General features: G+C 54.8%; 9 protein-coding genes and 1 non-coding gene across 10 annotated transcripts; 4 read left to right on the top strand and 6 right to left on the bottom strand.

Annotated features, from left to right (window-relative positions):
- Positions 1-2,370: 2,370 nt before the first annotated feature.
- On the top strand, positions 2,371-3,651 carry COL26b_006934 (uncharacterized protein; the record flags this gene model as incomplete). Its single annotated transcript, XM_053179744.1, has 3 exons — positions 2,371-2,614; positions 2,678-3,043; positions 3,275-3,651. The coding sequence occupies 3 exons, from the start codon at positions 2,371-2,373 to the stop codon at positions 3,649-3,651; spliced, it is 987 nt and encodes a 328-aa protein (XP_053036244.1).
- A 564-nt stretch (positions 3,652-4,215) lies between these two features.
- Positions 4,216-4,306, top strand: COL26b_006933. The gene has a single exon. It is a non-coding gene; the product is annotated as a tRNA-Tyr (tRNA).
- A 544-nt stretch (positions 4,307-4,850) lies between these two features.
- Positions 4,851-7,189, bottom strand: COL26b_006932 (uncharacterized protein; the record flags this gene model as incomplete). Its single annotated transcript, XM_053179743.1, has 5 exons — positions 4,851-5,868; positions 5,918-6,088; positions 6,142-6,773; positions 6,826-6,896; positions 6,952-7,189. 5 exons carry the CDS (start codon positions 7,187-7,189, stop codon positions 4,851-4,853), a joined length of 2,130 nt encoding a protein of 709 aa, XP_053036243.1.
- Positions 7,190-8,491: 1,302 nt separating this feature from the next.
- Positions 8,492-9,356, bottom strand: COL26b_006931 (uncharacterized protein; the record flags this gene model as incomplete). Its single annotated transcript, XM_053179742.1, has 2 exons — positions 8,492-8,772; positions 8,846-9,356. 2 exons carry the CDS (start codon positions 9,354-9,356, stop codon positions 8,492-8,494), a joined length of 792 nt encoding a protein of 263 aa, XP_053036242.1.
- Positions 9,357-9,465: 109 nt separating this feature from the next.
- Positions 9,466-10,023, bottom strand: COL26b_006930 (uncharacterized protein; the record flags this gene model as incomplete). The annotated part of the gene is made up of 2 exons (XM_053179741.1): positions 9,466-9,656; positions 9,705-10,023. 2 exons carry the CDS (start codon positions 10,021-10,023, stop codon positions 9,466-9,468), a joined length of 510 nt encoding a protein of 169 aa, XP_053036241.1.
- Positions 10,024-10,613: 590 nt separating this feature from the next.
- On the bottom strand, positions 10,614-11,345 carry COL26b_006929 (uncharacterized protein; the record flags this gene model as incomplete). Its single annotated transcript, XM_053179740.1, has 1 exon — positions 10,614-11,345. The coding sequence occupies one exon, from the start codon at positions 11,343-11,345 to the stop codon at positions 10,614-10,616; it is 732 nt and encodes a 243-aa protein (XP_053036240.1).
- A 945-nt stretch (positions 11,346-12,290) lies between these two features.
- Positions 12,291-13,929, bottom strand: COL26b_006928 (uncharacterized protein; the record flags this gene model as incomplete). The annotated part of the gene is made up of 5 exons (XM_053179739.1): positions 12,291-12,337; positions 12,403-12,864; positions 12,922-13,616; positions 13,702-13,737; positions 13,790-13,929. 5 exons carry the CDS (start codon positions 13,927-13,929, stop codon positions 12,291-12,293), a joined length of 1,380 nt encoding a protein of 459 aa, XP_053036239.1.
- Positions 13,930-14,629: 700 nt separating this feature from the next.
- On the top strand, positions 14,630-16,300 carry COL26b_006927 (uncharacterized protein; the record flags this gene model as incomplete). Its single annotated transcript, XM_053179738.1, has 4 exons — positions 14,630-14,650; positions 14,733-14,820; positions 14,873-16,114; positions 16,176-16,300. The coding sequence occupies 4 exons, from the start codon at positions 14,630-14,632 to the stop codon at positions 16,298-16,300; spliced, it is 1,476 nt and encodes a 491-aa protein (XP_053036238.1).
- Positions 16,301-16,351: 51 nt separating this feature from the next.
- Positions 16,352-17,372, bottom strand: COL26b_006926 (uncharacterized protein; the record flags this gene model as incomplete). Its single annotated transcript, XM_053179737.1, has 2 exons — positions 16,352-16,782; positions 16,865-17,372. 2 exons carry the CDS (start codon positions 17,370-17,372, stop codon positions 16,352-16,354), a joined length of 939 nt encoding a protein of 312 aa, XP_053036237.1.
- Positions 17,373-18,447: 1,075 nt separating this feature from the next.
- Positions 18,448-19,067, top strand: COL26b_006925 (uncharacterized protein; the record flags this gene model as incomplete). The annotated part of the gene is made up of 2 exons (XM_053179736.1): positions 18,448-18,546; positions 18,639-19,067. The coding sequence occupies 2 exons, from the start codon at positions 18,448-18,450 to the stop codon at positions 19,065-19,067; spliced, it is 528 nt and encodes a 175-aa protein (XP_053036236.1).
- Positions 19,068-22,017: the final 2,950 nt, after the last annotated feature.

Below are 22,017 nucleotides of genomic sequence, written 5' to 3'. Positions count from 1 at the left end.
CGTTGTAGGACAGGTGCTGGGTGCTTGCTGGGTGCTTGCTGGGTGCTCTTCATTTGTGAGTGAAAACGCAGATGAGCTTTGAGTTGCTTGCCATCATGTTGCTTACAATTATCACAGGCTGGCTGGAATTGCCCCTTAAACTTGTGTGGCTGTCTTCATGCTTTCTTCTCATTGGAGGTGGAAGCACAGTTACTGGCGCTGTCGCCATGATGATCATTACAGATGCGTCGCCTGAAAAGTACAGGTAAGTAAAGGCGACAACGAGTAAGCTTTTCAAGAATACTAATACTTGAAAAAAATAGGTCAAATGTCTTTTTCTATGCCCAGGCTGCTCTGATTGTCGCGGAGCTGATCGGGCCAGCGATTGGTTCCGCCTTGATGACCCATAGTCTTTGGCACCCTTTGCTATTGGGATTGGGTAAGACTGCAGCACCACTGTCTAGACCTCAGCTAATCTTGCAGCTTGTACGATAATCACAGCCGTTCTCACAGGTACCATCCCGGAAACACTGCCTCGAGGCGAAGATAACTCGATCGAGTCAGACAGGGAGGGCCTTTCAGAAGACTTGAGTCTTCGAAGAACATTGAAAAACCTCCTCAGACATGTTCACAAGACTCTAGGATTTATCCTTCGCCATCGTAGTGTCCTGTTTCTTGTTTTGACATTTCTAGCCGTCGACTTCTCTCGACAATCTCTCGGTGTCCTTCTGCAATACCTATCAACGAGATACGCTATTCCAATAGCCAAGGTATCTATCTCGCGAGATTACCGTGATGTTCCTACTGACAATTTCCAGGCCAACCTTCTAGTCTCATTCCGGGCTTTCGCGCAGCTTGTAACCTTCGTCGCCATTCTGCCTGTGCTGGATCTTTTCATTTCCAAGAAACTAGGCTTCTCCGCTCGAGTCAAAGACTTCCTTCTTTCCAGGCTCAGTATTGTGTTTATCATGATATGCTTTGCAGTCCTGGTTCTTGCGCCAAGCATACCTGTGGTTGTCGTCGGTAAGCACTCTACACGACACTGGAGACTAGAGGGAGTTTACTGAAGCGCATTTCTAGGCTTGGCGTTCTATACCCTTGGAAACGGTTTCAGTTCATTTGCTAGATCGCTTCTCAGTTCATTGGTTGAGAAAGACATGGTCGGGACCTTGTTCACGACACTCTCCATGATGGACACCTTGGGCTCCTTACTCGCTGGCCCCATTGTTGCTAGGACCTTCAGCTGGAGCATGAGACTTGATGGAATCTGGAAAGGTATGCCTTATGTCATGTCTTTCGCCATGTGTGGTCTCGCGTCCTTGGCGCTTTCCCGGGCGGGCCACGCAGACCTGCCGGAGGAATACCTTGAAAGTCACGACGAGGAAGAGAGAAGATTGCTTCTTGGCCAGGACAACTCTTCCCAGCAATCACAGACCTAGCCTGAGAATACCTGTAAAGATGAAACAGATGTACACTGAATGCATCAAATACCGGCCAGTTAAACACCAACTTGCTTTTTCTTCTGAAATGTGACGCTCAATTGTCGTCACGTAGCTGGCGATGTTCTCGACAAGCACACTCAGGCCTCCGAGTGATCTAATGTCAGCCTGAACCCCCTGGTTCAACCCGCGACAACTTGGACAATATTTTGAGGGAAACAACCTGAAAGTTTTCAATACGAGACGGAGTGGCTCATTGATATAGCATGGCTACTATGTTAAAAGCCAGATGGGTAAAGACGCCTTTGGTTTCATGACTGGCCTCATTTCTTGCGATGGTTGTTTGGTAGGGTCTCTAGTTGGAAATCTTACAGCCAACAAATTTCCCTAGGGAGATTTCTATCAGACTGGTAAATTGAAATGTATCATGTGTACTCTGCATCAATTTGCAATGTGAACTTGAAACAACCAATATGCCCTTCTGTCGCAAGCCTGATAATGCACCTGGATCAACTTGCCATTGATGGGCCACCCGATAACTCACCGTTCCAAGTAACTTCCCTTGGATGGCAGCGAGGTTTCTTGGAAAAGCGGTTGACTTTGATGTGTGCAGGAATATGATTGGAAGTGCATATTGACGCCATTCTTCAACATTGGCGCTAACTCATCCCCTGCAAGTTTACCCGTCCTGTTGGATGATGGATCCTTTATGGTGGATCCATCCTAGATGTAGAAGTCCGCCCGCCAAGTGGAATGTCCGCAGCGCAAGTTGCAGTAACTGCCTGCAGGTATGACCCCAGGATTTGTAATCGGATGGAGTCAAGCATTGTGAGATGGCACAATCCCTTAGAGCCACCTGTTAAAACCACGATACTCACATACATACACCCTCCAAAACTTACTTACATCTTGAGAATTGCACCTTGAATTCACCGTTGCACTCCCACCAATTATGGCAAACCTTGCGATTCCCAAAGGCTCGACAGTTCTTGTGACTGGAGTCAACGGCCTCTTGGGCTCCCACGTTGCGAAACAGTTCCTCGAATATGGATACAAGGTTCGCGGCACAGTTCGTAACCCGGACAAGGTTGCATGGCTTCCGGCGGCATTTGAAAGGCAATTTGGCCAAGGCCATTTCGAGCTTGCTCAAGTCTCGGATATGGCAGCGGAAGGCGCTTTCGATGAAGCCACGAAAGGTATGCCGAGAGTAACCCGAAAGACGTCAGCAGACAAGTTACGGGGCTGACATTCAATCCCAGGCGTCGCCGTAGTTGTGCACACAGCTTCCATCATGACGCTAGACCCCAACCCCAACAATGTCATTCCCGTCGCCATCAAGGGCGCCCTGAGTGCATTGAAGTCGGCTTACGCGCAGCCGAGCGTGAAGCGCTTTGTGTTCACTTCATCGTCAGCTGCCGCTGGTCCGAAAGACGACTCACCAGACTCGGTGATTACCGAAGATAGCTGGAACGAGAACGCAGTCAACATCGCGTGGGCCGATCCTCCTTACAGCCCGGAAAGATCTGGCGCCGTCTATGCGGCGAGCAAGACGCAGGCAGAGCAGGAAGTGTGGAAGTACCACAAGGAGCACCGCAGCGAGCGCCCTGACCTCGTTGTCAACACTGGTAAAAAAACGTCTTCGATATAAAGACTGACTTGGACTGAAAAATCAAATAGTACTCCCCAACTTCAATTTTGGCGGCTCCATCGACCCGGTCAACCAAGGATTTCCCAGCAGCTCTGGACTTCCGGTCGTACTCTACAACGGGAAGATTGCGGGTGTTCACCGCGTCATATCTAAGCGCAAGTTTTATGCTACCTGAGCGAGCAGGGCGTGACTAATTAGTCTTTCATAGAATACTTCATCGACAACGACGACACGGGCAGATTGCATGTTGCTGGAGCCATTCTCGAGCATGTGAAAGATCAGCGCCTCTTCGGTCTCGCCCACACTTTCAGCTGGGACTTGATCCTGGAAATCTTCCGCAAGAACGAGCCTGGGAAGCAGTTCCCGGAGAACTTCTCTAACGAGCCGAGCCAGCACCCCGTCGAAGCGCGCGACAAAGCCGAGCAGTACTTGCGAGAGCTGGGACGTCCGGGCTGGACCCCCTTGGAAGAGTCCATTTTGGAAACTGTGAAGGGTATTCAGGAAGCGGGCGATAAGCTTCAGTTCGAGTCGTACTCCCGGATGGGTCTCCGGAAAGACACTGAGACGGCAGCCAAGTCGGCCTAGTCACCTGGAGCCATAGATAGAGACCAATGCGTGCTCGCCAACTGGGCAATTGATACTGAAGTGTACGGATTGTAGAACACTTCAAGGTCTATCTACATGTCAAATAACATAACACGAACAAAGAACATGAGAAAGCCAGGCTTGCATTCCACGGGTTATACGACTATCGCGCACCATGGACGCTAATTCAACGCGACAAGTGATTTCCACTGTTCTAAATGAAGGGATTTTAGCCCCTGCGGAAGCGAGTAGACAATGGTAATGTATTAATCGCCGCAATCTCTTCTCGGAATGCATTACCGAAGCTTTCCACTAGCCGTGTTCCGCGGCCCGGGCCCGGAGTACTCGGGCTCCCGCATTCTCCGTACCCGCCCGGAGCCCAGCTTGCAGGGCGCCCGAAGTCTCGAAAACTCCGCCAATTTCCTGCAGTCTTTACGGGATATAATTGTCCTAACTGAACGACAAAACTCCGCCGAATTCCTGCAGTCCCTGCGCGATATAATCGACTTGTCCTCCGCCGAGACCAGCAGTTAGCCAATCATTCACGTGGCTTAGTCACGTTCTCTCCGAATGGTGTAGTTGGTTCATCACGTTCGACTGTAATGGTTCTACCAAGATTATCGAAAGGTCCCTAGTTCGATTCTGGGTTCGGAGAACGATTCCTTTTTGTCGTTCTATGGACTGCGCTTTTGGTGTTCCGTGGTATGTGGTTCTCGTTTTCGACCAGTGAAACATGGCCGGCCATTTTCTCACCTCCGTAAACGAGCACTTGCTGCATGCAATCACACCACTTCTGAAAACTCCGTCACGCCATGTTGACAGCTCGTTCTCTCACCGCTCCAGCCCGAATTGATCCAATTCGTGCTTTGCTGCCGCCCCGAGATTGCAGCTAGCCGCCGTGACTTCACCGGCTGCTTATGCTTGGCCTGCGATGGTATGCCTTCGCCCCTAGAGCGTCTTCGGCGGGTGTTTATTGGATCGGCCTCAAGCTTGGTGTATGAATCAGATCATGTATGATCTATTCGTATGGACAAACAAGACAGCCCGTGAACTAGACGTGCATACAAAAATATCGCTTCTTCGCAAAGCCGGCTGTTCGCTGCGCGTGGCCATTTTTTTTCATCCAAGAAAGCCCCTCCTCAAAAGCCAGAAAAGTTTACCAGAAACGCCTCCTTTCGTTCAACGTATTTCTTCTCGCTTTACAAACCCATCCAGTTCCCGTTCACGCTCCCACCCATGCCTTCAAACCCCGGCACGTACCCATTCCCAAACATGGCTGAAAACTCATCCAGCGCCGGCGGCATCGGCGACAAGCTCCCGTCGAGACCAAAGAAAGGCATCGCCGGCGGTAGTGACGCCGTCCCCTGCCTCCCGGTCCCAGGCGCCACATGACCGCCGCTGCCGCCGCTACCACCACCATGCCCGTGGCCGCCGCCGGTCCGCCAGAACGCCGCGGGGTGCGGCGGGATCGGCAGCCCGGCATCGTGGCTCCGCTCGCTGCGTGCGTCGTGCGCAGGCGTGTCCGTCTTCCACAGCATCTCCCACTTCTTGAAGCGCGCGTAGTCGGACTCCTTGGCGGAGCTCGACGCGGCGTCGTCGTTGGCGTCGAGGCGGGAGATGGCGCGCTCGAAGGCCTCGATGAGGGACATCTCTGACTTTGCGGACTCGCCGCCGGTGGACATCTCCTTGAGCATGGCGAGGCCGTCGCGGAGGGCCTCGCGCAGGCGGTCGGTCTTCTTCTGGAGGCACTGCGTAATGATGACGAGGAGGGCGGCGCGGCAGGAGGAGAACTCGGTGTAGGAGGCGCGGGCGAGGCCGATGCTGTTGCGGAGGAGGCGGCAGGTTTCGACGACGCAGAGGGCGGCGTCGACGCAGTCCGCAACGAGGACGGAGCGCGGGTGGGCTTTGCCGGCGGCGGCGGCGGCGGAGCCGGTGCGCGGGGGCACGGCAGAGTCGGCGGGCGAGCCGGAGGAGGAGGCGGTGCTGCGGGTGGATTCGCGGGGGAAGATGAAGGGGCGGCCGGCGAACATGCGGACGAGGCAGTATTCGAGGCGGAGATGCATGTCGGGGCGGAAGACGGCAGATCCGGGGCTCGGGTCTTTGCAGAAGGTGGTTTCTGGGAGGTTGTTCCACCAGGTGTGCAGCTGCGCCTTCATCTCGACTAGTTTGGTTATGCCGTCTGGGATTTCGTGCTTTTCAAAGGTCTTGAAGAGGGAGCTGGAGGGTTGTTAGCTGTGAGGGGCGATAAGCAGGTGTGAGTGCTTACATCTGATGGTTGATCCGGCTTAATGCTTGGTTTAGCTGGAGGGTGGCTAGCATGTGTGCGGTGTTTGGTGGTGGTGAGCCGGCCCAGATGTTTGGGCGGTCGACTGGCATCTCGGCATCGACATCTGCGGCAGCAATGGAGAGTGGTCGGCCGTGGAATATGCCGATGCGCCTAGGATTCGTTAGTACCTCCGCAACCGAAGGTTTTATGAACGCCTAGCTTACTTCTCTGTTGTGTAGGCCGTCCACCACACGCGGTTCCTCGTCTCGCGGATGACGGGGTCAATGAGGTCTCCTGGATACTTGCGGTGCATGCCGTTCTGTATGGCAAGCTTCACGGCAAGATTGAGGTACACGTATGACAGTCCGGATGCATCAAGAGGGAGGGTGTAGAGGCCGATGAGCAGGCAAGCTTGCACACTCTCCAGGCTGGATATCGTGATGACGTCTGGCACAAGCCTACAGGCCTGCTGGTAGAACATGATGCCAATGGTGTCCTCGGAGAACGGGCTCGACTCGGCAGGGGCAGTCGGCACCCTGCCCCTCTCATCACGCGAGTCGAGATACGCATATTGCGTGCCGATGGCGAAGACGATCAGGATGATGCACATGGTCCCGACATCTCGACGTGTGAGGGATCCCGGGTTCTCATACACGACATCCAACTTCTCTTGCAACCAGTGCCGCTCAACATAGAAGTAGCTGGTCTCGGCATGGTTGAAGAACGCGTGGACGAGGAAGTCAGCCACGTAGCGCGGGGGAAGTGATGAGAGCGAAGCAACAGTGTTGGATGTTGACTGCAGCTCCTCGGGGCGGTAGTACTCCTTGAACTGTGTCTTGGGACCATCGGGGGTATCCTGAATGATGTAAGCGTTTTTGTGATCCAAGTCAATGCCGAGGGAGACATACATTTACACACTGCTCTATCCACTGCTTTATCCGCATGGAAAAGTTCCAGTGTGAGAACTCGCCGGAGTAGTCTAGCCACAGTCAGTTCCGGGGCGCCATGAACCTCATGCCTGGGGCTCATCTTACGGGTGATGTTATTCTCCAATGGCTGCACGGTAATCTCATCGACCTGGAACGAATCGGAACTCTGCGACTTCACCTCAACCTCGGCGCCGACGTCCGGGTCCATGGTGGCGTCCGGGTCTGGTTGCGGTCCCGGGGCTTCCGGGCCGGTTCGTCCTTTCTCTACGGAGTCGGCCAAGGTCTTTAATGTCTCAGCATCGAGTCTACTCTGGCCGGTGTAGTGGGCAAGCAAACGCTCCATATAGGCCATGCGCTGCCTCAACTCCGAGTCCTCCTGGTGCGACGGGCGGGGTCTATTGATATCCGCCAAATGGTGGCCTCGTCAGCCACGTGTTGAAGCACTTGATGGAGATCCATGGCATCTCGCGACTCATGACAAAGCGTGGATTACAAAAAGAAAGTTTAGTTTACCTTGCCGCACTCTCAGCGCCGGGCTCTTCTCTGGTGGTGGGCGTGAGAAACTCACACTGCCGGCGGAGGCGGGTGCACCGCCGGCAGGGGACTCCGCCGTCGCATTTCTCCTTGAGTCTCCGGCATCCGTCGCAGCTTGGTCGCGTCAGCATGGAAGGCACTTTTCACGGGGCCACGATGACGGCGAGGAGCTGTGAGAGTTGGGGGAGGTAGATGGGCTTAGAGTGAGGGACTAGGGGACTGGGGAACGGGAAGGGGAGGGCCTCATCGTACGCTCGAACAGCCCGCTTTCGCTCCTTATCCGCGACGCGGCGCTGCTTGTGTCGTTGCAGACGCAGACCGTCGTCGGGATCCATCGACGTTCGGGTCGCGATAGCCGATAAGGGGTGTGAGAAAGACGGCGGCGGCGGAAAAGTCAAGGCAAGGCCAGATAGGGAGCCGCACGCCGATCAGCCAGCGCAAAGGCAAGGCTCCCGGGCCGGTTCGCGGTTCCAGGTCTCGGGGGGCGGGCGGCGCGTGTAACTCAAGACCCCCGGAAACGGAATGCTTGTGTGCAGTGGCGGAGAATGGAGGGAGGGAGACAGGTCTGGTCTCGGCCTCACAGACAACGCATTGAGTCGCTCTCCCTTGCAACTAGGTAAGGTAAGGCAGGTAGAGTTCGCGGTGTGCGGCTGGCGTGCGTGCGGATGTGAGCAAGGTATGCGGGTGGGTAAAGGGAGGATTTGTTGGCCGGCTCCAAGATTGTGTGTGAGGAGAGCTAAGATAGGCTGGAGCTGGATGAAGTCCCGCGCCTTTCCTGAGAGGGGAGAGAGGGGCTGAATTTCGGCGAAACCTGCGCCGCGGTCGGGGCTTCGGGGACCCACTCTTTTCTGCTGACAGGACGCGGGGAAGCCGGCATGCACCCGGTCGGAGCCGAACACGCATCCCTGTGCCTATCCGCACACGCTTCCAAGGTAGTAAGTATCTGGAGATGCTGACTCGTGCCTCTTTTCTCTCTATTTCACATTCCAGATCGCACTCTGCCTGACGATAGATACATGAGCAAACTTCATTAACCCCCGGATAGGTACCCCACGAACAGTGACAGGCCAGCTATTCCCTGCCATGCACCTTATCTCTTAAGTAACCCCCATTACAGCTTCGCCTTGACCTCTCCCTCTCCCTTCCAAACCGACTTCAATCCCTCCTCCAGCGGGCTGTCCTTGCGCGAGATCCTCGCCTCTGACGTCTCCATGATGCTGGGCAAACCCGTCTCCGCGAACGCAACCCCATCCCTTACCATGGCCGCAACCCCCTTGCTGGACAGGAGAATCTCTGGCATACCGTGACCCGAGAACCCAGCGATGATGAACTGCCCGGGCTTGCCAGGCACCGCCCCAAGATGCGGCATGAAGTCAGAGCTGTACCCCATAACTGTCGCATTCACTTGTCAACAATCACCTGCCTCATTCGGACACACGGGGGACGGAATGCCATGCACACTCACTGCCAGTCCACACCCGATCGACCTCAGCCCCGCTATCCTCCCAGCCCCGGAATAGCCTCTGCATGTAGCCGTCAAAATACGGCGCCGCGCCCCGCACCAGCTCGTCGTCGCGGACGTTGTCGAACCACTCCGCGCGCTTGTGCCAGAACATCTGCCGCGCCCCGCCCACGACGATGCTCCCGTCTGCCCGCGGGATGAGGTAGTCGTTGTTCACGGCGTCGAAGCGGATGCCGTACGTGTTGACCAGGTGCGGCGTGCGGATGCCCTTGGGCGACGTGATGCGGCTGCAGATACCGCGGACGGGCACGATGCGGTTTTCGTACTGCGGGAGGACCTGCGCGGTGTAGCCGTTGGCCGCGACGACGACTTTGCCGGCCGTGATGGCGCCGCGGGGGGTCTGCACCGTCCACTTGCCGTCTGCGTCTGGCGTCTCGGAGACGCTGCTCACGGGCGTGTTGGCTTGTAAGTTGACGTCCTTTTCGAGAAGACGGTGCAGGATCTGGTGGACCATTTTGGCGGGCCAGAGGTGGGCGGCCGTGAAGGAGAAGCAGCATTTAGCGCCCTTCACCCCGGATACCTGGGAACGTAACGTCAGCGACCATTCGAGCTGTGAGTTTCCATCAACGACTTGCCCTTTCGGCATCCTGTTCAGGCGTGAAAGCCACATCCTTCAGGTTGACCTTGCCCGCTTTCAATAGCTCGCGATAGGCTGCTTCGGTTTGCTTGGCATGCTCCGGGTCAAGATATACATCCACAGCCCGCGTGAGGTGGAAATCGCAGTCCAGGCCCTCGCTCCCAACGAGCTCCTTCACTGCATACACATTAGATGCCTCGAACGCTGCGAGTTTTGCAGCCTCACCGGCCCCGTAGAGCTTGGTATACTTGGGGACGTTGAAGTATGTGTCGGGCTTGACGTGTCCGCCGTTCCGTCCCGACGCGCCGGAGCAGACTTTCCTGGCCTCTAGAATCGTGATAGAAGGTGGAGACGGGTTGTCTTTCAGGATATGATACGTCGTAGCCACTCCTGCAAAACCAGCGCCGATAATGACCACATCGCTGGAAGCGGGTAGGTCTGGAGTAGTGCGATGGTCGTCCAGCGCCCGCGGGGAAGAGTTCCAAAAGGGGGTGACGGGGTTGGCGACAGGGGCCCGCATGTGTGTCGGCTTCTGGGTAGCCATCATGAGCGACTGTAATTGATCCGGGGTAGATGTCACGAAAGGAGCTAAGCATCAAACGGCGAAAACGATCACAATCAATTGATAAGCGATCCGTTTCGAGTTTCTATATACGAAATATGTGCAAATCCAAAGCACTGCTGCATTGGTCGCCGCATACGAGTGTTGCAGTATCATGAACCGACAACCGGCACAGATTTGATGAGCACGAAGCTGCAGACCGATGACAATCGGAGTTGTCGTTCGATTGCAAGAGATAAGACGCCGGCATGTTGATGATTCCCCGCCGATACCCCCAGAGGTCGAGTCCGCCTCGTTGCCAACCCTCCTCACGCTTCAGGCGGGGAACACGGAGGTTCTCCGAGACCGGAGGCCGACCCGGCCACGGACGACACGGAACCGGCAACTAGCCGGTACGCCAGACCTCGGCCACTCAAACTCAAGATAAGGAAATGTCCTCCCGACGCAGGGATAAATGGCGTATCAAGCGTATCACTTCACCACCGGCATATGCTTGCTCAATTAAAACGTTGAATAATATTAATGACGTAGTCTTCGTTGGATGGTCTTCAATTGCGAAAGCGGGCTCCTAATCACGCTTTCTTGCCTTCTGACGCAGCTATGATCTTCCGCGCCATCTCCGGCAACTCGTCCGCCATCACGTCCATCTCGCCAAACAAATCCACGCACGGCTCCTTCTCGTAGATGCTGCACCACGCGCCCTTGAACCCGCACCCCTTGGCCGCGCTCGCATCCCACATGTGCGCCGCGGCGAACCACGCCTCCTCCCCGCCGAAGCTCTCCAGCTGCGTCTTGTACGCCCGCGGATCCGGCTTGCCCAGCCCGTCAAAGTCGCAGCTGCGCAGGTTCTCCGCGGGCATGTCGATGCCCGCCCTCGCAAAGTAGCCTCCCACGCGCTTGGCGTCGCCCGCTGTGAACGCCCACACGGTGAACCCGGCCTCGCGCAGGAGGGTGAAGCACTCCTTGATGCCGGGGCGGGCCTCGAGCTCCATGAAGCGCTCCATGATGAAGGCGACGTCGTCGTCGGTGGCGAGCTGGCGGGGCTCCGGCACGCCGGCCTGGTAGAGCATGCGGTAGAAGAGGCTGCGGAAGATGTCGTAGAAGCGGCGGTAGCGGCCCTGGATGCTGAGGTAGGTGTACTCGCGCTCGGCGGCCTCGATCCAGGCGAAGCCCAGGAGGGCGGGCTTGATCTGGTACTCGGCGAGCTTGGGGCCGAGGCGGGTGTCGATTGCGCGGTGGATCGCGTCGTAGGACATGCAGGTGCCTACGATGTCGAAGACGACGTGTTTCCTTGGGGCTGACATGGTGTTCTCTTGGTTGTGAAGGGCTGGGATAATTATTGGATGATAGTGACGTATGCTGTAAGGGGTGATGTCCTGCTTCCTGAGGCCTGATCCGGGACTATGTGCTTGACGATTTATACGTCCTCTTCGCCCGACCTGAAGCTTCATTAACGTTGTGATATCAAACGCTAGCGCAGACCCCATCACCGGTGCATCATTATCTTATCTCGGTGACTTGGGGCCGCGGGGATGAGCGGGGTACCGCAGGACCCCTCATCCCCAGCCGGCTTCCTTTTGCGGGCCCGAAGACCCGGCTGCGTATCTCTCGGCGGAGATCTGTCTGAGCAGGGTTGTCCTGATCTAGGCGAAGGGTTTTCCGGGGATGGTTGATAACGTGCCGGTTGGGGGACGCGTTGACTACCGTTCCCGGTCCGCGTGGACGTCAACTCCCGGCGTGCTCACATGGGCCCGGCCGGCCGGCAGTTGACGCGAGAGAGGGAGCTGACGGAGTTCTGTTCATCCAGCATCATCTGGATGTATCCGAAGGCTGCTCACTCGGAAGAATCCGTGGAAGCCGCGGCCTGGGGCCACACCAGCGGCCGGCCGTGGTCCATTTGACAGCAAGCTATTTTCAGTCACGAGATCGTAATCGTATTGTAGTGCTGCCAATTTTTGAGAGACTGTTGTTTGGCAGGCCCGGTACACCGCGCATTCCAAGAGCGGCAGGTGAAGACATGAAGACAGTGACCAATATCACTCATGATAAACTCCAGATTGGTTTGATTATCAAATGTTTTTCAATTGTATTTCGTCGCCTTTTGTGGCGGTGTCATTATGGTATCAGTGCAAAATCAACTTCAAAGAGGGCAAAGCCGCATCTCGGCATGCCCTCCGAGCTCAAACCAATGCTATGCTTTGTCCACCCAATCAACTTTTCCGTCCATGCCATGCTTTTTGCGCTTAAATTTACAGAGATGAGAAGGTCTTCTCGAATGCAGAAATCAGGAGAGGAACTGCAAAATAAAAGGTCAATGAAATGTCCTCGGCTTCCCAGTTTCAGGTTTCAATATCAACTTACTGTGAGCCTCCTCAAAGATCAACATGGGGCGGAGACGGATGGTCTCCTTGCCGCAGGCACCAATGTTAACGCCAAGGCGCTTCATGGAGCCGGTGACAGCCGCCGCACTCTGGGTGTCGAAGGCGATGTAGTGGCCCTGGCCCTTGCCGCGCAGGTTCTGGACATGGTCGGGGAACTTCTGGGCGAGCTTCTCCATCTCGGCGTAGAGCGCGGCGCCGACGCGCGCGGTCTGCTCGACCAGGTTGCGCTTGCTGATCTCGTCGACGACGGCCTTGCTGACGATGACGCGGGCCGGGTCGCCGATCCAGGTGTTGAACTGGCGGTAGGCCTTGTCGGGGACCAGCATGCGGTCGCCAAAGTAGTAGCCGGCCGTCTGGGCCTTCTTGGAGAAGGTGACGATGTCGGGAGGGGAGGTGAGGTTCCAGTGGGCGTGGCCCCAGAACTTGCCAGTGGCGCCGAAGCCTGAGTCGTGTCAGTGGGGGTCTGTCTTGGAGGAGTACAAATACCGGGGGAACCTACCAGTCTGGACCTCGTCGACAATCAGGACAACGTCGTTGTTCTTGGTGATGTCACGCAGGCCCTGGAAGAAAGCGGGCGAGGCATGGTTGTCACCGCCCTCGCTCTGAATAGGCTCGACGATGATGGCGGCAACGGGGCAGTGCCAGCTCTTAATAAGCTCCTCAACCTCCTTCAAGCAGCGCTTCTCCTCGGCATCGTTCTCGGCGGCATACTTCTCAAGGGGGTACTTGAGGGCAGGGAACGAGGCCTGGGGCCAGTTGAAAGAAGGAATATCCAGCTTGTGAACGGCCTTGGAGCGGGTGGTGGACAGACTACCGAAGCCACGGCCGTGGAAGGAGTTCTTGAAGCTCATGATGGCCAGCTCGGGCGAGCCGGGGGAGGTGTTGTGCAGGCAGGAGTGGATCTCCTCGTGGGACCACTCGGCCTCGCCACGCTCGCGGCGGCGGTAGAGCATGAAGGCGGCCTTGTAGGCCAGCTCGTTGGCCTCGGAGCCGGACTGGGCGGTGAAGATGTGGTTCATGCCCTCCGGGGCGACCTTGAGCAGGCCGTCCTGGAGGATGTCGTGCCAGTAGGCGGAGGGGAAATTGCCGATGGCCGGGCGGTTGACCAGGGCGGAGATCATCTCGGGCGACTTGGCGGCCTCGATGAGGGTGGGGTTGTTGTAGCCAACCGGGATGGACGCGATCTGGGAGTAGCTGTTGGGGTGGTCTAAGATTAGCGAGCTGCGGGGGACAAGGTGGGATGCCGAGGATCTGCGGTGACCTCAGGAGGGGCACATACACATCGAGGAACTTGTTTCCATCAACGTCAACGATGCTTTTGTGTGTTAGTAACTGCTAAAAAGGCGTCTTCTAGCCATGACACATACTAGTTGTCGTGGCTCTTCTCGTAGTCGACGACGAAGTGAACGGCACGAGCGTCAAAGACAGCGTCAAGCTTCTTCTGGCTGGCCTTGGACATGGGTCCAGGGACCTCCGTGGTGACCGAGTGCTCGACGAAGGAAGGCATCTTGTCGGTCTTACTTTCAAGACAATCGGTGATCTCGGGTGTTGTCAAGGTCGAGTCTCAAGCGTAGAAGTAGAGTATCGTGATGAGATGTGACTCTGTGATGAGATTGGCGAACAAGAGCAGAAACCATCAACGAGTTGAAGAAGAACGTCTATTTATCTCCCAGAATCTCGCAACACCCGAGAGCTTCCGTTCGCCCCTCGAAGACAGACAGCCGGGGACGAAGCCGGCCGGTCCCGAGCCGGCCCCATCCGGGCCCAGAACGGCTTCAGAAAAGTCCCCACCATCTCCATCGGAGCTAGCATGATCCCCCGATTGCGGCTCGTTATGACCACCAGAAACTCACCTTGAGGCGTTTTCTGTCCCGTGCGTTTCTTTTCCCACGTGGAATTGGTCCGATTCTTTACCATATCTAGCGGGTTGATATGTGTCATTGTCCCCCCTCCGCTGTCGACCCCACCCCGTGGCCCCGGGCCGGTCCCACTTTCGTTTCGCTATCGCTGGGTTTTCTGAGGCACACCGGCATCGCGACGGCGCGCGCGGTCCTGTGATAACATCGTGAGTGAGTGAGGGGTTCATATAAACCGCCGGACCGCGAAGGCTATATGCTGCAATTGCCGCGGTTCACACTAAGACATCAGACCACTTTGCTGCAGGGTTTCTTGACGTGCATTGTTTCTGCTAGCAACTGTTATTCAAAATGGCGTCAGGCGCACACCAGGTGAGTGCTCATGCATGCGAGGAAACCGCGGTCTTCCGGTCTGCCCGCAACACCGTCCCGGGAGCTGACTTGGGAGGATTAGTTGAAAGATGCTTCACTCTTGAAGACGGCGTGTTATGTGAATGGAGAATGGGTTGGCGCAGCCTCGAGCAAGGTGTTTTCTGTCGAGAGTGAGTCGCCTCCTGTTTCCAAGACCTCAATTCATCCTGACACTGAATGCAGACCCTTCCACTCTTGCCGAGGTGGCCACATGCCCTGAATTTGATGAGAAGGACACTGAAGCTTCAATCCTCGCCGCTCATGAAGCCTTCAAATCTTACCGCAAGACTCCCGCGCGAGCGAGGGCCCGCTACCTGCGCAAGTGGTACGACCTCATGATGGAAAACGCAGAGGATCTGGCCGCCATCATCACCCTCGAGAACGGCAAGCCCCTGGCCGACGCCAGAACAGAGGTCGCCTACGCCGCATCCTTCTTCGAGTGGTTCTCCGAGGAGGCCCCCAGGATATACGGCGATACCATCCAGGCGAGCAACCCGAGCTGCAGACTCGTCACCCTCAAGGAGCCCGTTGGCGTCTGCGGACTGATCGCCCCCTGGAACTTCCCCGCTGCTATGATCACGCGCAAGGCCGGTCCCGCGCTGGCTGCTGGCTGCACTGTGGTCGTCAAGGCCCCTGCCGAGGCGCCCCTGACGGCCTTGGCCTTGGCTGAGCTCGCTCATCGGGCTGGTATCCCCAAGGGCGTGGTGAACATCATCACTGCTCTGGATAACACTGTTTCCGTGGGCAAGGTCCTGACGACTCACCCGATTATCAAGAAGGTGTCCTTCACAGGCTCGACCGGCGTCGGAAAGCTTCTGATGAACCAGTGCTCGTCAACCCTGAAGAAGCTGTCTTTTGAACTCGGCGGAAACGCCCCCTTTATCGTCTTCGAGGATGCGGACCTCGAGGCTGCTGTGAAGGGCTTGATTGCGTCCAAGTTCAGGATATCGGGCCAAACGTGCGTGTGCGCCAACCGTATCCTGGTTCACCGCGCTGTTTACGACAAGTTCACCAAGATGCTCGTCGACGCCATCAAGGGCTTCGTCGTTGGCGATGGATTCGGCGAGAAGACGACACACGGTCCCCTGATTCACGGCCGTGCGGTGGCCAAGGTGGATGAGCACGTTAAGGATGCCGTTTCCAAGGGCGCGCGGGTGCTTCTCGGTGGCAAGCCCTTGACGGAGCTCGGCCCCAACTTCTTCGACATCACGGTGCTGGCCGATATGAAGCCTGGCATGAAGGTCTGCTCCGAGGAGACGTTCGGCCCGGTCGCCGCTTTCTTTGCCTTTGACACTGAAGAAGAGGCTATTGCGCTTGCCAACGATGCGGATGTTGGTCTTGCCGGGTACTTCTTCAGCAAGAATGTGTCGAGGTGCTGGAGGGTAGCGGAGGCGTTGGAGGTTGGTATGGTTGGAGTCAACATCGGTAAGAACCCCTGAAAAGAGACAAGAATCGTGAAAAGATAAGTCACTGACATTATTCACAGGCGCTATCAGCGACCCTGCGGCACCTTTTGGTGGCGTGAAGCAGAGTGGTTTCGGTAGAGAGGGTAGCAAGTACGGCATTGACGAGTTTTTGGTTACGAAGATGGTCATGACTGGCATCGAATAATGACGCAAACTTAGATTTAGAGCTTTTAGACCAAGAAGAGCGATCTAATTACTAGACGGATTTATCTTCCTCCTCATAGCCTATCATTTGCTCCCTTGATAGCTTGGCTGCTACACGGGCTTTGGGAGTGAATCTCTCGTCTCCAGCGATAAATGCGAACTGTTCCTTCCACACCTCCCATCTCTCTTGGCTCCACATAGCCCTAGGCCCAGTTTCATTAAGCTTCTTGCACTGCTGATACACGAATCGACCCTCGTCGGGCCACATAATCCACTGCGCAGCAGCAATAGCATCTCCCGAGACCCTGTTGGGGCCGCCGATCTTTCGCTTCTCGAGATCAGGGTAGGTACTGCTTGATGGCATTATGTCGCCAAGCGCGGACAGAAATCCGCAATTGATGAGCCCGAGAGTGGTGATACGCGCAATCGCCGATTGGAAGTTGCGCCAGCGAACTTGTGTCTCGCTTCCAGGCGTTTCGATATCTGAATATGGATACGAATATTCTAGACCGCGTTGTTAGTAACAGTGAGCAGTGAGAACCGCCAACTATCTCGAGACACATACCTTCTGCTTCTCGGCGAAATATTTCCGTTAACGCCATCCAATCGTCTCCGAACGGCCACAGCGTGATGAAATGGCTGTCGTCTCCATCGCCATTTGGAATGCCGTCTGGGACTTGGTGATCGGGCATAGCCCTGAGTGCCTCGAGAAATTGAACAATAGCATCTTGACCAGGGTGGAAGGGAGGGAATGCGGAGCACAGCTTGGCGATGGTCGGAAACACAAGGTCGATACTTCCGCTGGCATTCGGTGCTATCGCGCGCAAGGACATACCCTTTGCTTCTTCTTCAGGAGTCAGGTTCTTGGGATCAGGTCTCTTTAAGAGCTGCTTCAGGCGATTGTTGGCGTCTTGAACCACCCATGCGTCAAAATCAGCCGCCGCTTCACTCGGTGTCACGGTGCCGTCGATCAAATTCTGCAGCTTCCGTTTGTAGAGGATGTCTTCTTCGTCATCATCGTCAGCAAACAGATTCAGACTCAGAACTCTTGAGTCTAGGTCTTCAGTGGCCATTCTGAGTCGGGTTTTGTGAAGAGCATGCAAAGTAACTAGTCCGGTCGGGCCCTATCAGTAGGGAAGGCGCAGAGATGATGAGAAATTATTGGTGAAGGGCAGAGCGGCATGCTCTCAGCAGAACGAGCAGATGTTTGTAGGTGCCTGTTCTGCAGGTTCCAGCAAAAAACGTGCGACTTGGCGAACCATAACACAGTTTGATGAAAGATTAAGAAGAATTTCACTGCCTCAACTTGCCTCGATGTAAGTTGCCGTAAGGTAGGTGAGATGTGATGCCCCGCACGAGATACCAATTAAACTAGCGCCGTACGTGACTAGGATCAGTTCCGGTCTTCCGATGCTGAGGCTGAAGTTATGTCTCTCGCTGACTCTCTCGCTGGTTCTGACTGGTCCCACGCGTGGCCCTCTTTTCGGACAATTCGCTGATTATCTCGCTGGCCCCGTCGCTCGTCAGAGTACCCCAGGCTCAGCCAGGGTAGATCTATAGAAACAGTCTAAAATAAGAATAACGGAGTGCCGCCTGGGGAACGTAAACGGGTACATCTAGGGATTCATGAGGGGCGGCGGGTCGGTCGAAGTTTATTAGAACGCCGTGAGACCAAGAGAGACCAGCAAGATCTGCTCCACTGCTCCACTAACCTGTACTGCGAGAAGAACCCACCACAGAAGCATATTTGGACGTCTCTCCTCGGGTTTTCGGGCATCTAATCGCTCGATCTCTGACGGATGGTCTATTTTCGTAGTCGGTGACTCCGACGTTCTTTCCCATACGGAAAACATGCTCTTCGCACCAATATACACAATACCTGCTGGGAATAACATATCGGTATTCGGAATTACCTCTACATGGCCGAACAGCTGCGTTCCCAGCAGACGTCTGAGTAGCCGTGCCCCTTTGCAAAATGAATCAACAGATCTTGGCAAGAAACGATGTGTGCGCGTGAAGAAGAATATAAACTATAAAGAAGCCTGTTCAAAGTAGGCCATGTCCCATCACAACAATCAACACCTTCAAAAAACACGCCTTTACGCTCTCTAGATCAACTTCGTTGGAAAACACTCCTTTACAGTCAAAATGCACTTCATCAAGACTCTGATCCCCCTCGCCCTCTTCACGGCTCCTATTTGGGCCGTCCCTACTCCTGCCACTGAGGATAGCCTCGAAGCCCGCGCGGTATGTAATCGGCAAATACGTTTTCTTTGGCTCCCTCAGACCACTCAAATTTCCTAAGAGTCACCCACTAACCTACATTGCCTGTCAAACAGCCTCCCAAGTCAGCTCCTAAGCAAGCCCCCAAAAAGCCTGCTACTGTGACTTGCACGCCCACAAAGAGCGAGGCGAAGGAGAAGAAGTTTGTCGTGGAAATCGACAAAGTCAAGATCGAAGCTACGAATGCCGGATTTGCCGCTGGCAAGAGCAGCTACCCGCACGTCTTCGGAAACCAGGAAAAGATCAACTGGGGTGTTGAGGTCTGCACTAACGGCAGACCCACCTTGTACGAGTATCCCGTGTTCTGGCAGGGCTACAAAGGTGCCGTGTGGCAGAAGGATGAGAAGGTCAAGAACCAGAACGTCTCTCCCCTGCGCGTCGTCTACGCGAACAGCAAGGGATCGGTCGTTTTCTGCGGCGTAATGACCCATGTTGAGGTATCGAAGGATTACCGCGGCAGCAAGGAGTTCAAGAAGTGTGTCTAAGCCGTGCTGGTGGATTATCTACAAGTAAAGATATGTCTTACTTTGGCAGGAAGCTTGAAAACTTTAGGCGGGGATGAACTTTTGCAGTTGATCATAGACATAGACCTAGACATAGAGTATAAGAGCCTATCCATTTTGCACACAGACTGTTCAATTTTACGTTCGTTTTGGGAGATAACGATATGATGAAAGGCACATCTCATGGCCCTAGTACTTGCCAACAACACGGTGACTGCCCTCTGGTCACCAAACATCTGTCCCAATCCCTGCGAGATGCCCAAAAAGCCCTTGCGAGAACTGTATTATCGCACCTCGATGAACCGCTTCTTATCCTTGAAGTAGTTGACCACTCTGGCAAGCCAAGGGGTGTAGGTTTTGCGGAGAGTATTGGTGTTGACCAATACAATCATGCATGAATTGGCGCGAGAAAGGGTGGATATCAGCAAACTCCTTTCGCCCGTGTTTCCAGAGTCGTCGGATCTCACGAGGTCAACCATGACGAAATGTCTTTCGGGCATCGTGAATGGTGTATGTGCCTCCACGTGACGGATTCCCTCATCTTGGAAGGCTTTTTCCCATTCAGTGATGCTGGAATTGTAGGGAGTTACCACTCCTGCATAAAGTTGGTAAGTCGAATCGGCGTGGTCCCGGAGGGACTTTTTGCGAAGAGGCTTCAGGATGGTTTGCAGAAGCTGACATCCCTCATCGATGTGCTTGGGGTTGTAGTATCCCTCCGCCGAACTGATCTCTTTGGAATGCTTTACATCGATCATGATGGCAAATCCAGAAAGCTCTTGGCCGTACATTTGCGCGACCAGGTCCCTGAATAGAGTCTGTATTGGCGACGGAGAAGGGTTCTTCTGCACTGCCGTGATGCGATTGCCGTATAAGACCTTTGAAACGACGTCGCCCACCAGGCCATTTGACCTGTGATCGGAACATAGGTATTCACCGTGAGGGATCATGAACGAGGCCACCATCCTTTGCAACAGCGACGTTTGGAGCTGGCTCGCGAAAGGATTGCTCTCCTGTATGGCCTTGAACCTTGCATCTCCACATGCTCTTTTCGAAAAGAAGGCCGATTCCTGCTGATCAGGATCGCCAACGAGGAAACAAGCTAGAGGGTCTTGTTCCGCAATCAGGCACATAGTGTCGACTTCGCTGGATGAGCCAGCATCTTCGTGGACACAAATGTCTGCCCGAAAAAGCTGTCGAAATATCGGCGAAGCGCAGATTGCTGCAGGGGTGCCGACGACGACTTGAGTGGAAGACACAACCTCATGTGCCAACGAGTATATAGAGTCCGCACAGAACATGAAATAGTCTCCCTTTTCCATGCATTTCATGATTCCACTCCGCAGCTCGGCGTCTCTTTTGTTCAGCTTTTCAATTGGCTGTCTAAGTCGTTTTGCTATCAGGCCTTCCAAAGTGAGCTCAGGTACTCGAGTTTGGTGACTGCTGTTGGCTGTCTTGATATGAAACCCGTCCGGGTCTCCAACTGTAGCGATGCTGCGACCAGGGGGGCTCCCTGGTGTGGTTGGTGATGACACTTTGCAATGTTCTTGACGTTTCCATTCTTGACATATTCGCCGGATCATCGCACATTGACGTCTCTGCTGCTCTTGATGCCAATCCGCCCGTAGTGTCTCCTGCATGTCCGAATCATGGTACGGCTTATACTTTGGATATTCATCCCAGTCAAGAACGTCCCTGACATCGAATAGGCGTAAGATTTGAAAGCTTTTCTGAGGGTTGTACTCCTTTGCCATATTCACATATCGTGCGCAGATGTCGTCGCAGGTCGAGTTGGTGCCCGCCTGTACCAAGATTTGCGCGAATGGCTTGTTGAGTGTCTTCGCTTGGGAAATAGGACGAGACAGAGGTTCCATGGCTGCTAGCATAGTCTGGAAGACCAAGGTGGTCGTCTTCCCTGTTCCAGGCCCACCAACGATTGGTATATAGAAATGAGGCGACTGAGAGATTTTCTGAATGATTCGTACTTGTCCGTATGATGGTGTATCGTGAGTTGCTCTAGACCATAGTACATTTTGTTGGTTCCTTGCCTCGGAAGTTAAACCAGCGAGTGCAGGAAACCGTGACCCAACGGTGGTGTAGTGCCGAGGAGACATCATTCGGTAGTCCTCCACTGCATCCCAAGACATTCGACTTGCAGAAGGTCCGATTCCAAAGCCGAAGAGTTTCTGAAGCGCTCTGATTCGCATTCCGTCTCATGGTCTATGATGATCTTGATATCGTAGTCCTCTGACATGACCCTCTCCTTCACTTGGTCATCAGTGAGGTCAAGGGGCAGTTCTGGGAACTTCAGCTTCACCGGAATATCTTTATCCTTCCAAGGGCAAGGCAAATCCGAAATGGGCAGCTTCATTTGGTAGATGTGACAAGAAGAATCCCACTTGGAAGACGGGAGAGAGATGCGCTCGGCGCTGCACCATATGCCCTTATTATGCGCATGAAAAGGTTGTCGAGTAAATCCTCGTAGCACGAGGTCTTCAATGAAGGTTTCGATAAGACACCATACTTTGGGGCGGTCCCACGTTTCGTAGCCGGTCTTCGGAGGTTTAGTTGCTGCCAGTAGCTGATCGAACATCTCTCGCACGAGATCTTGGTGTTCCTCAGCGACCAATTGCATCATAAAGTCAACGCAGTCGATTCTGTATATAGCGGAGCCACCTCCGTAACATACCAACAGCTGCGATATCCAATCAAAAAGATATCGCAGACCGTCTTGAACACCCACTTCGACGCGTATGGGTTTTGCGGTTTTCCCTGGTTTGTGGTATGCTTGCTGCTGTAAGGGGCTGGCCCCTAGGCTTGTTCAACGTAGAGGTGCCGTCGATTGACTATTCTAAGCTGAAGAAGGAAGAAAGGACTTTACAAGGGTAGGCACCTAACAGCGGTGAAGCAGGCCGGGTTAGGCGGCGTACTGCGG

Source organism: Colletotrichum chrysophilum, assembly GCF_026319265.1.
Source record: "Colletotrichum chrysophilum strain AFK26 chromosome Unknown scaffold_54, whole genome shotgun sequence".
Lineage (NCBI taxonomy): Eukaryota > Fungi > Ascomycota > Sordariomycetes > Glomerellales > Glomerellaceae > Colletotrichum > Colletotrichum chrysophilum.
Note: the sequence above shows the minus strand (reverse complement) of the source record. Positions and strands in the feature narration are given on the sequence as shown.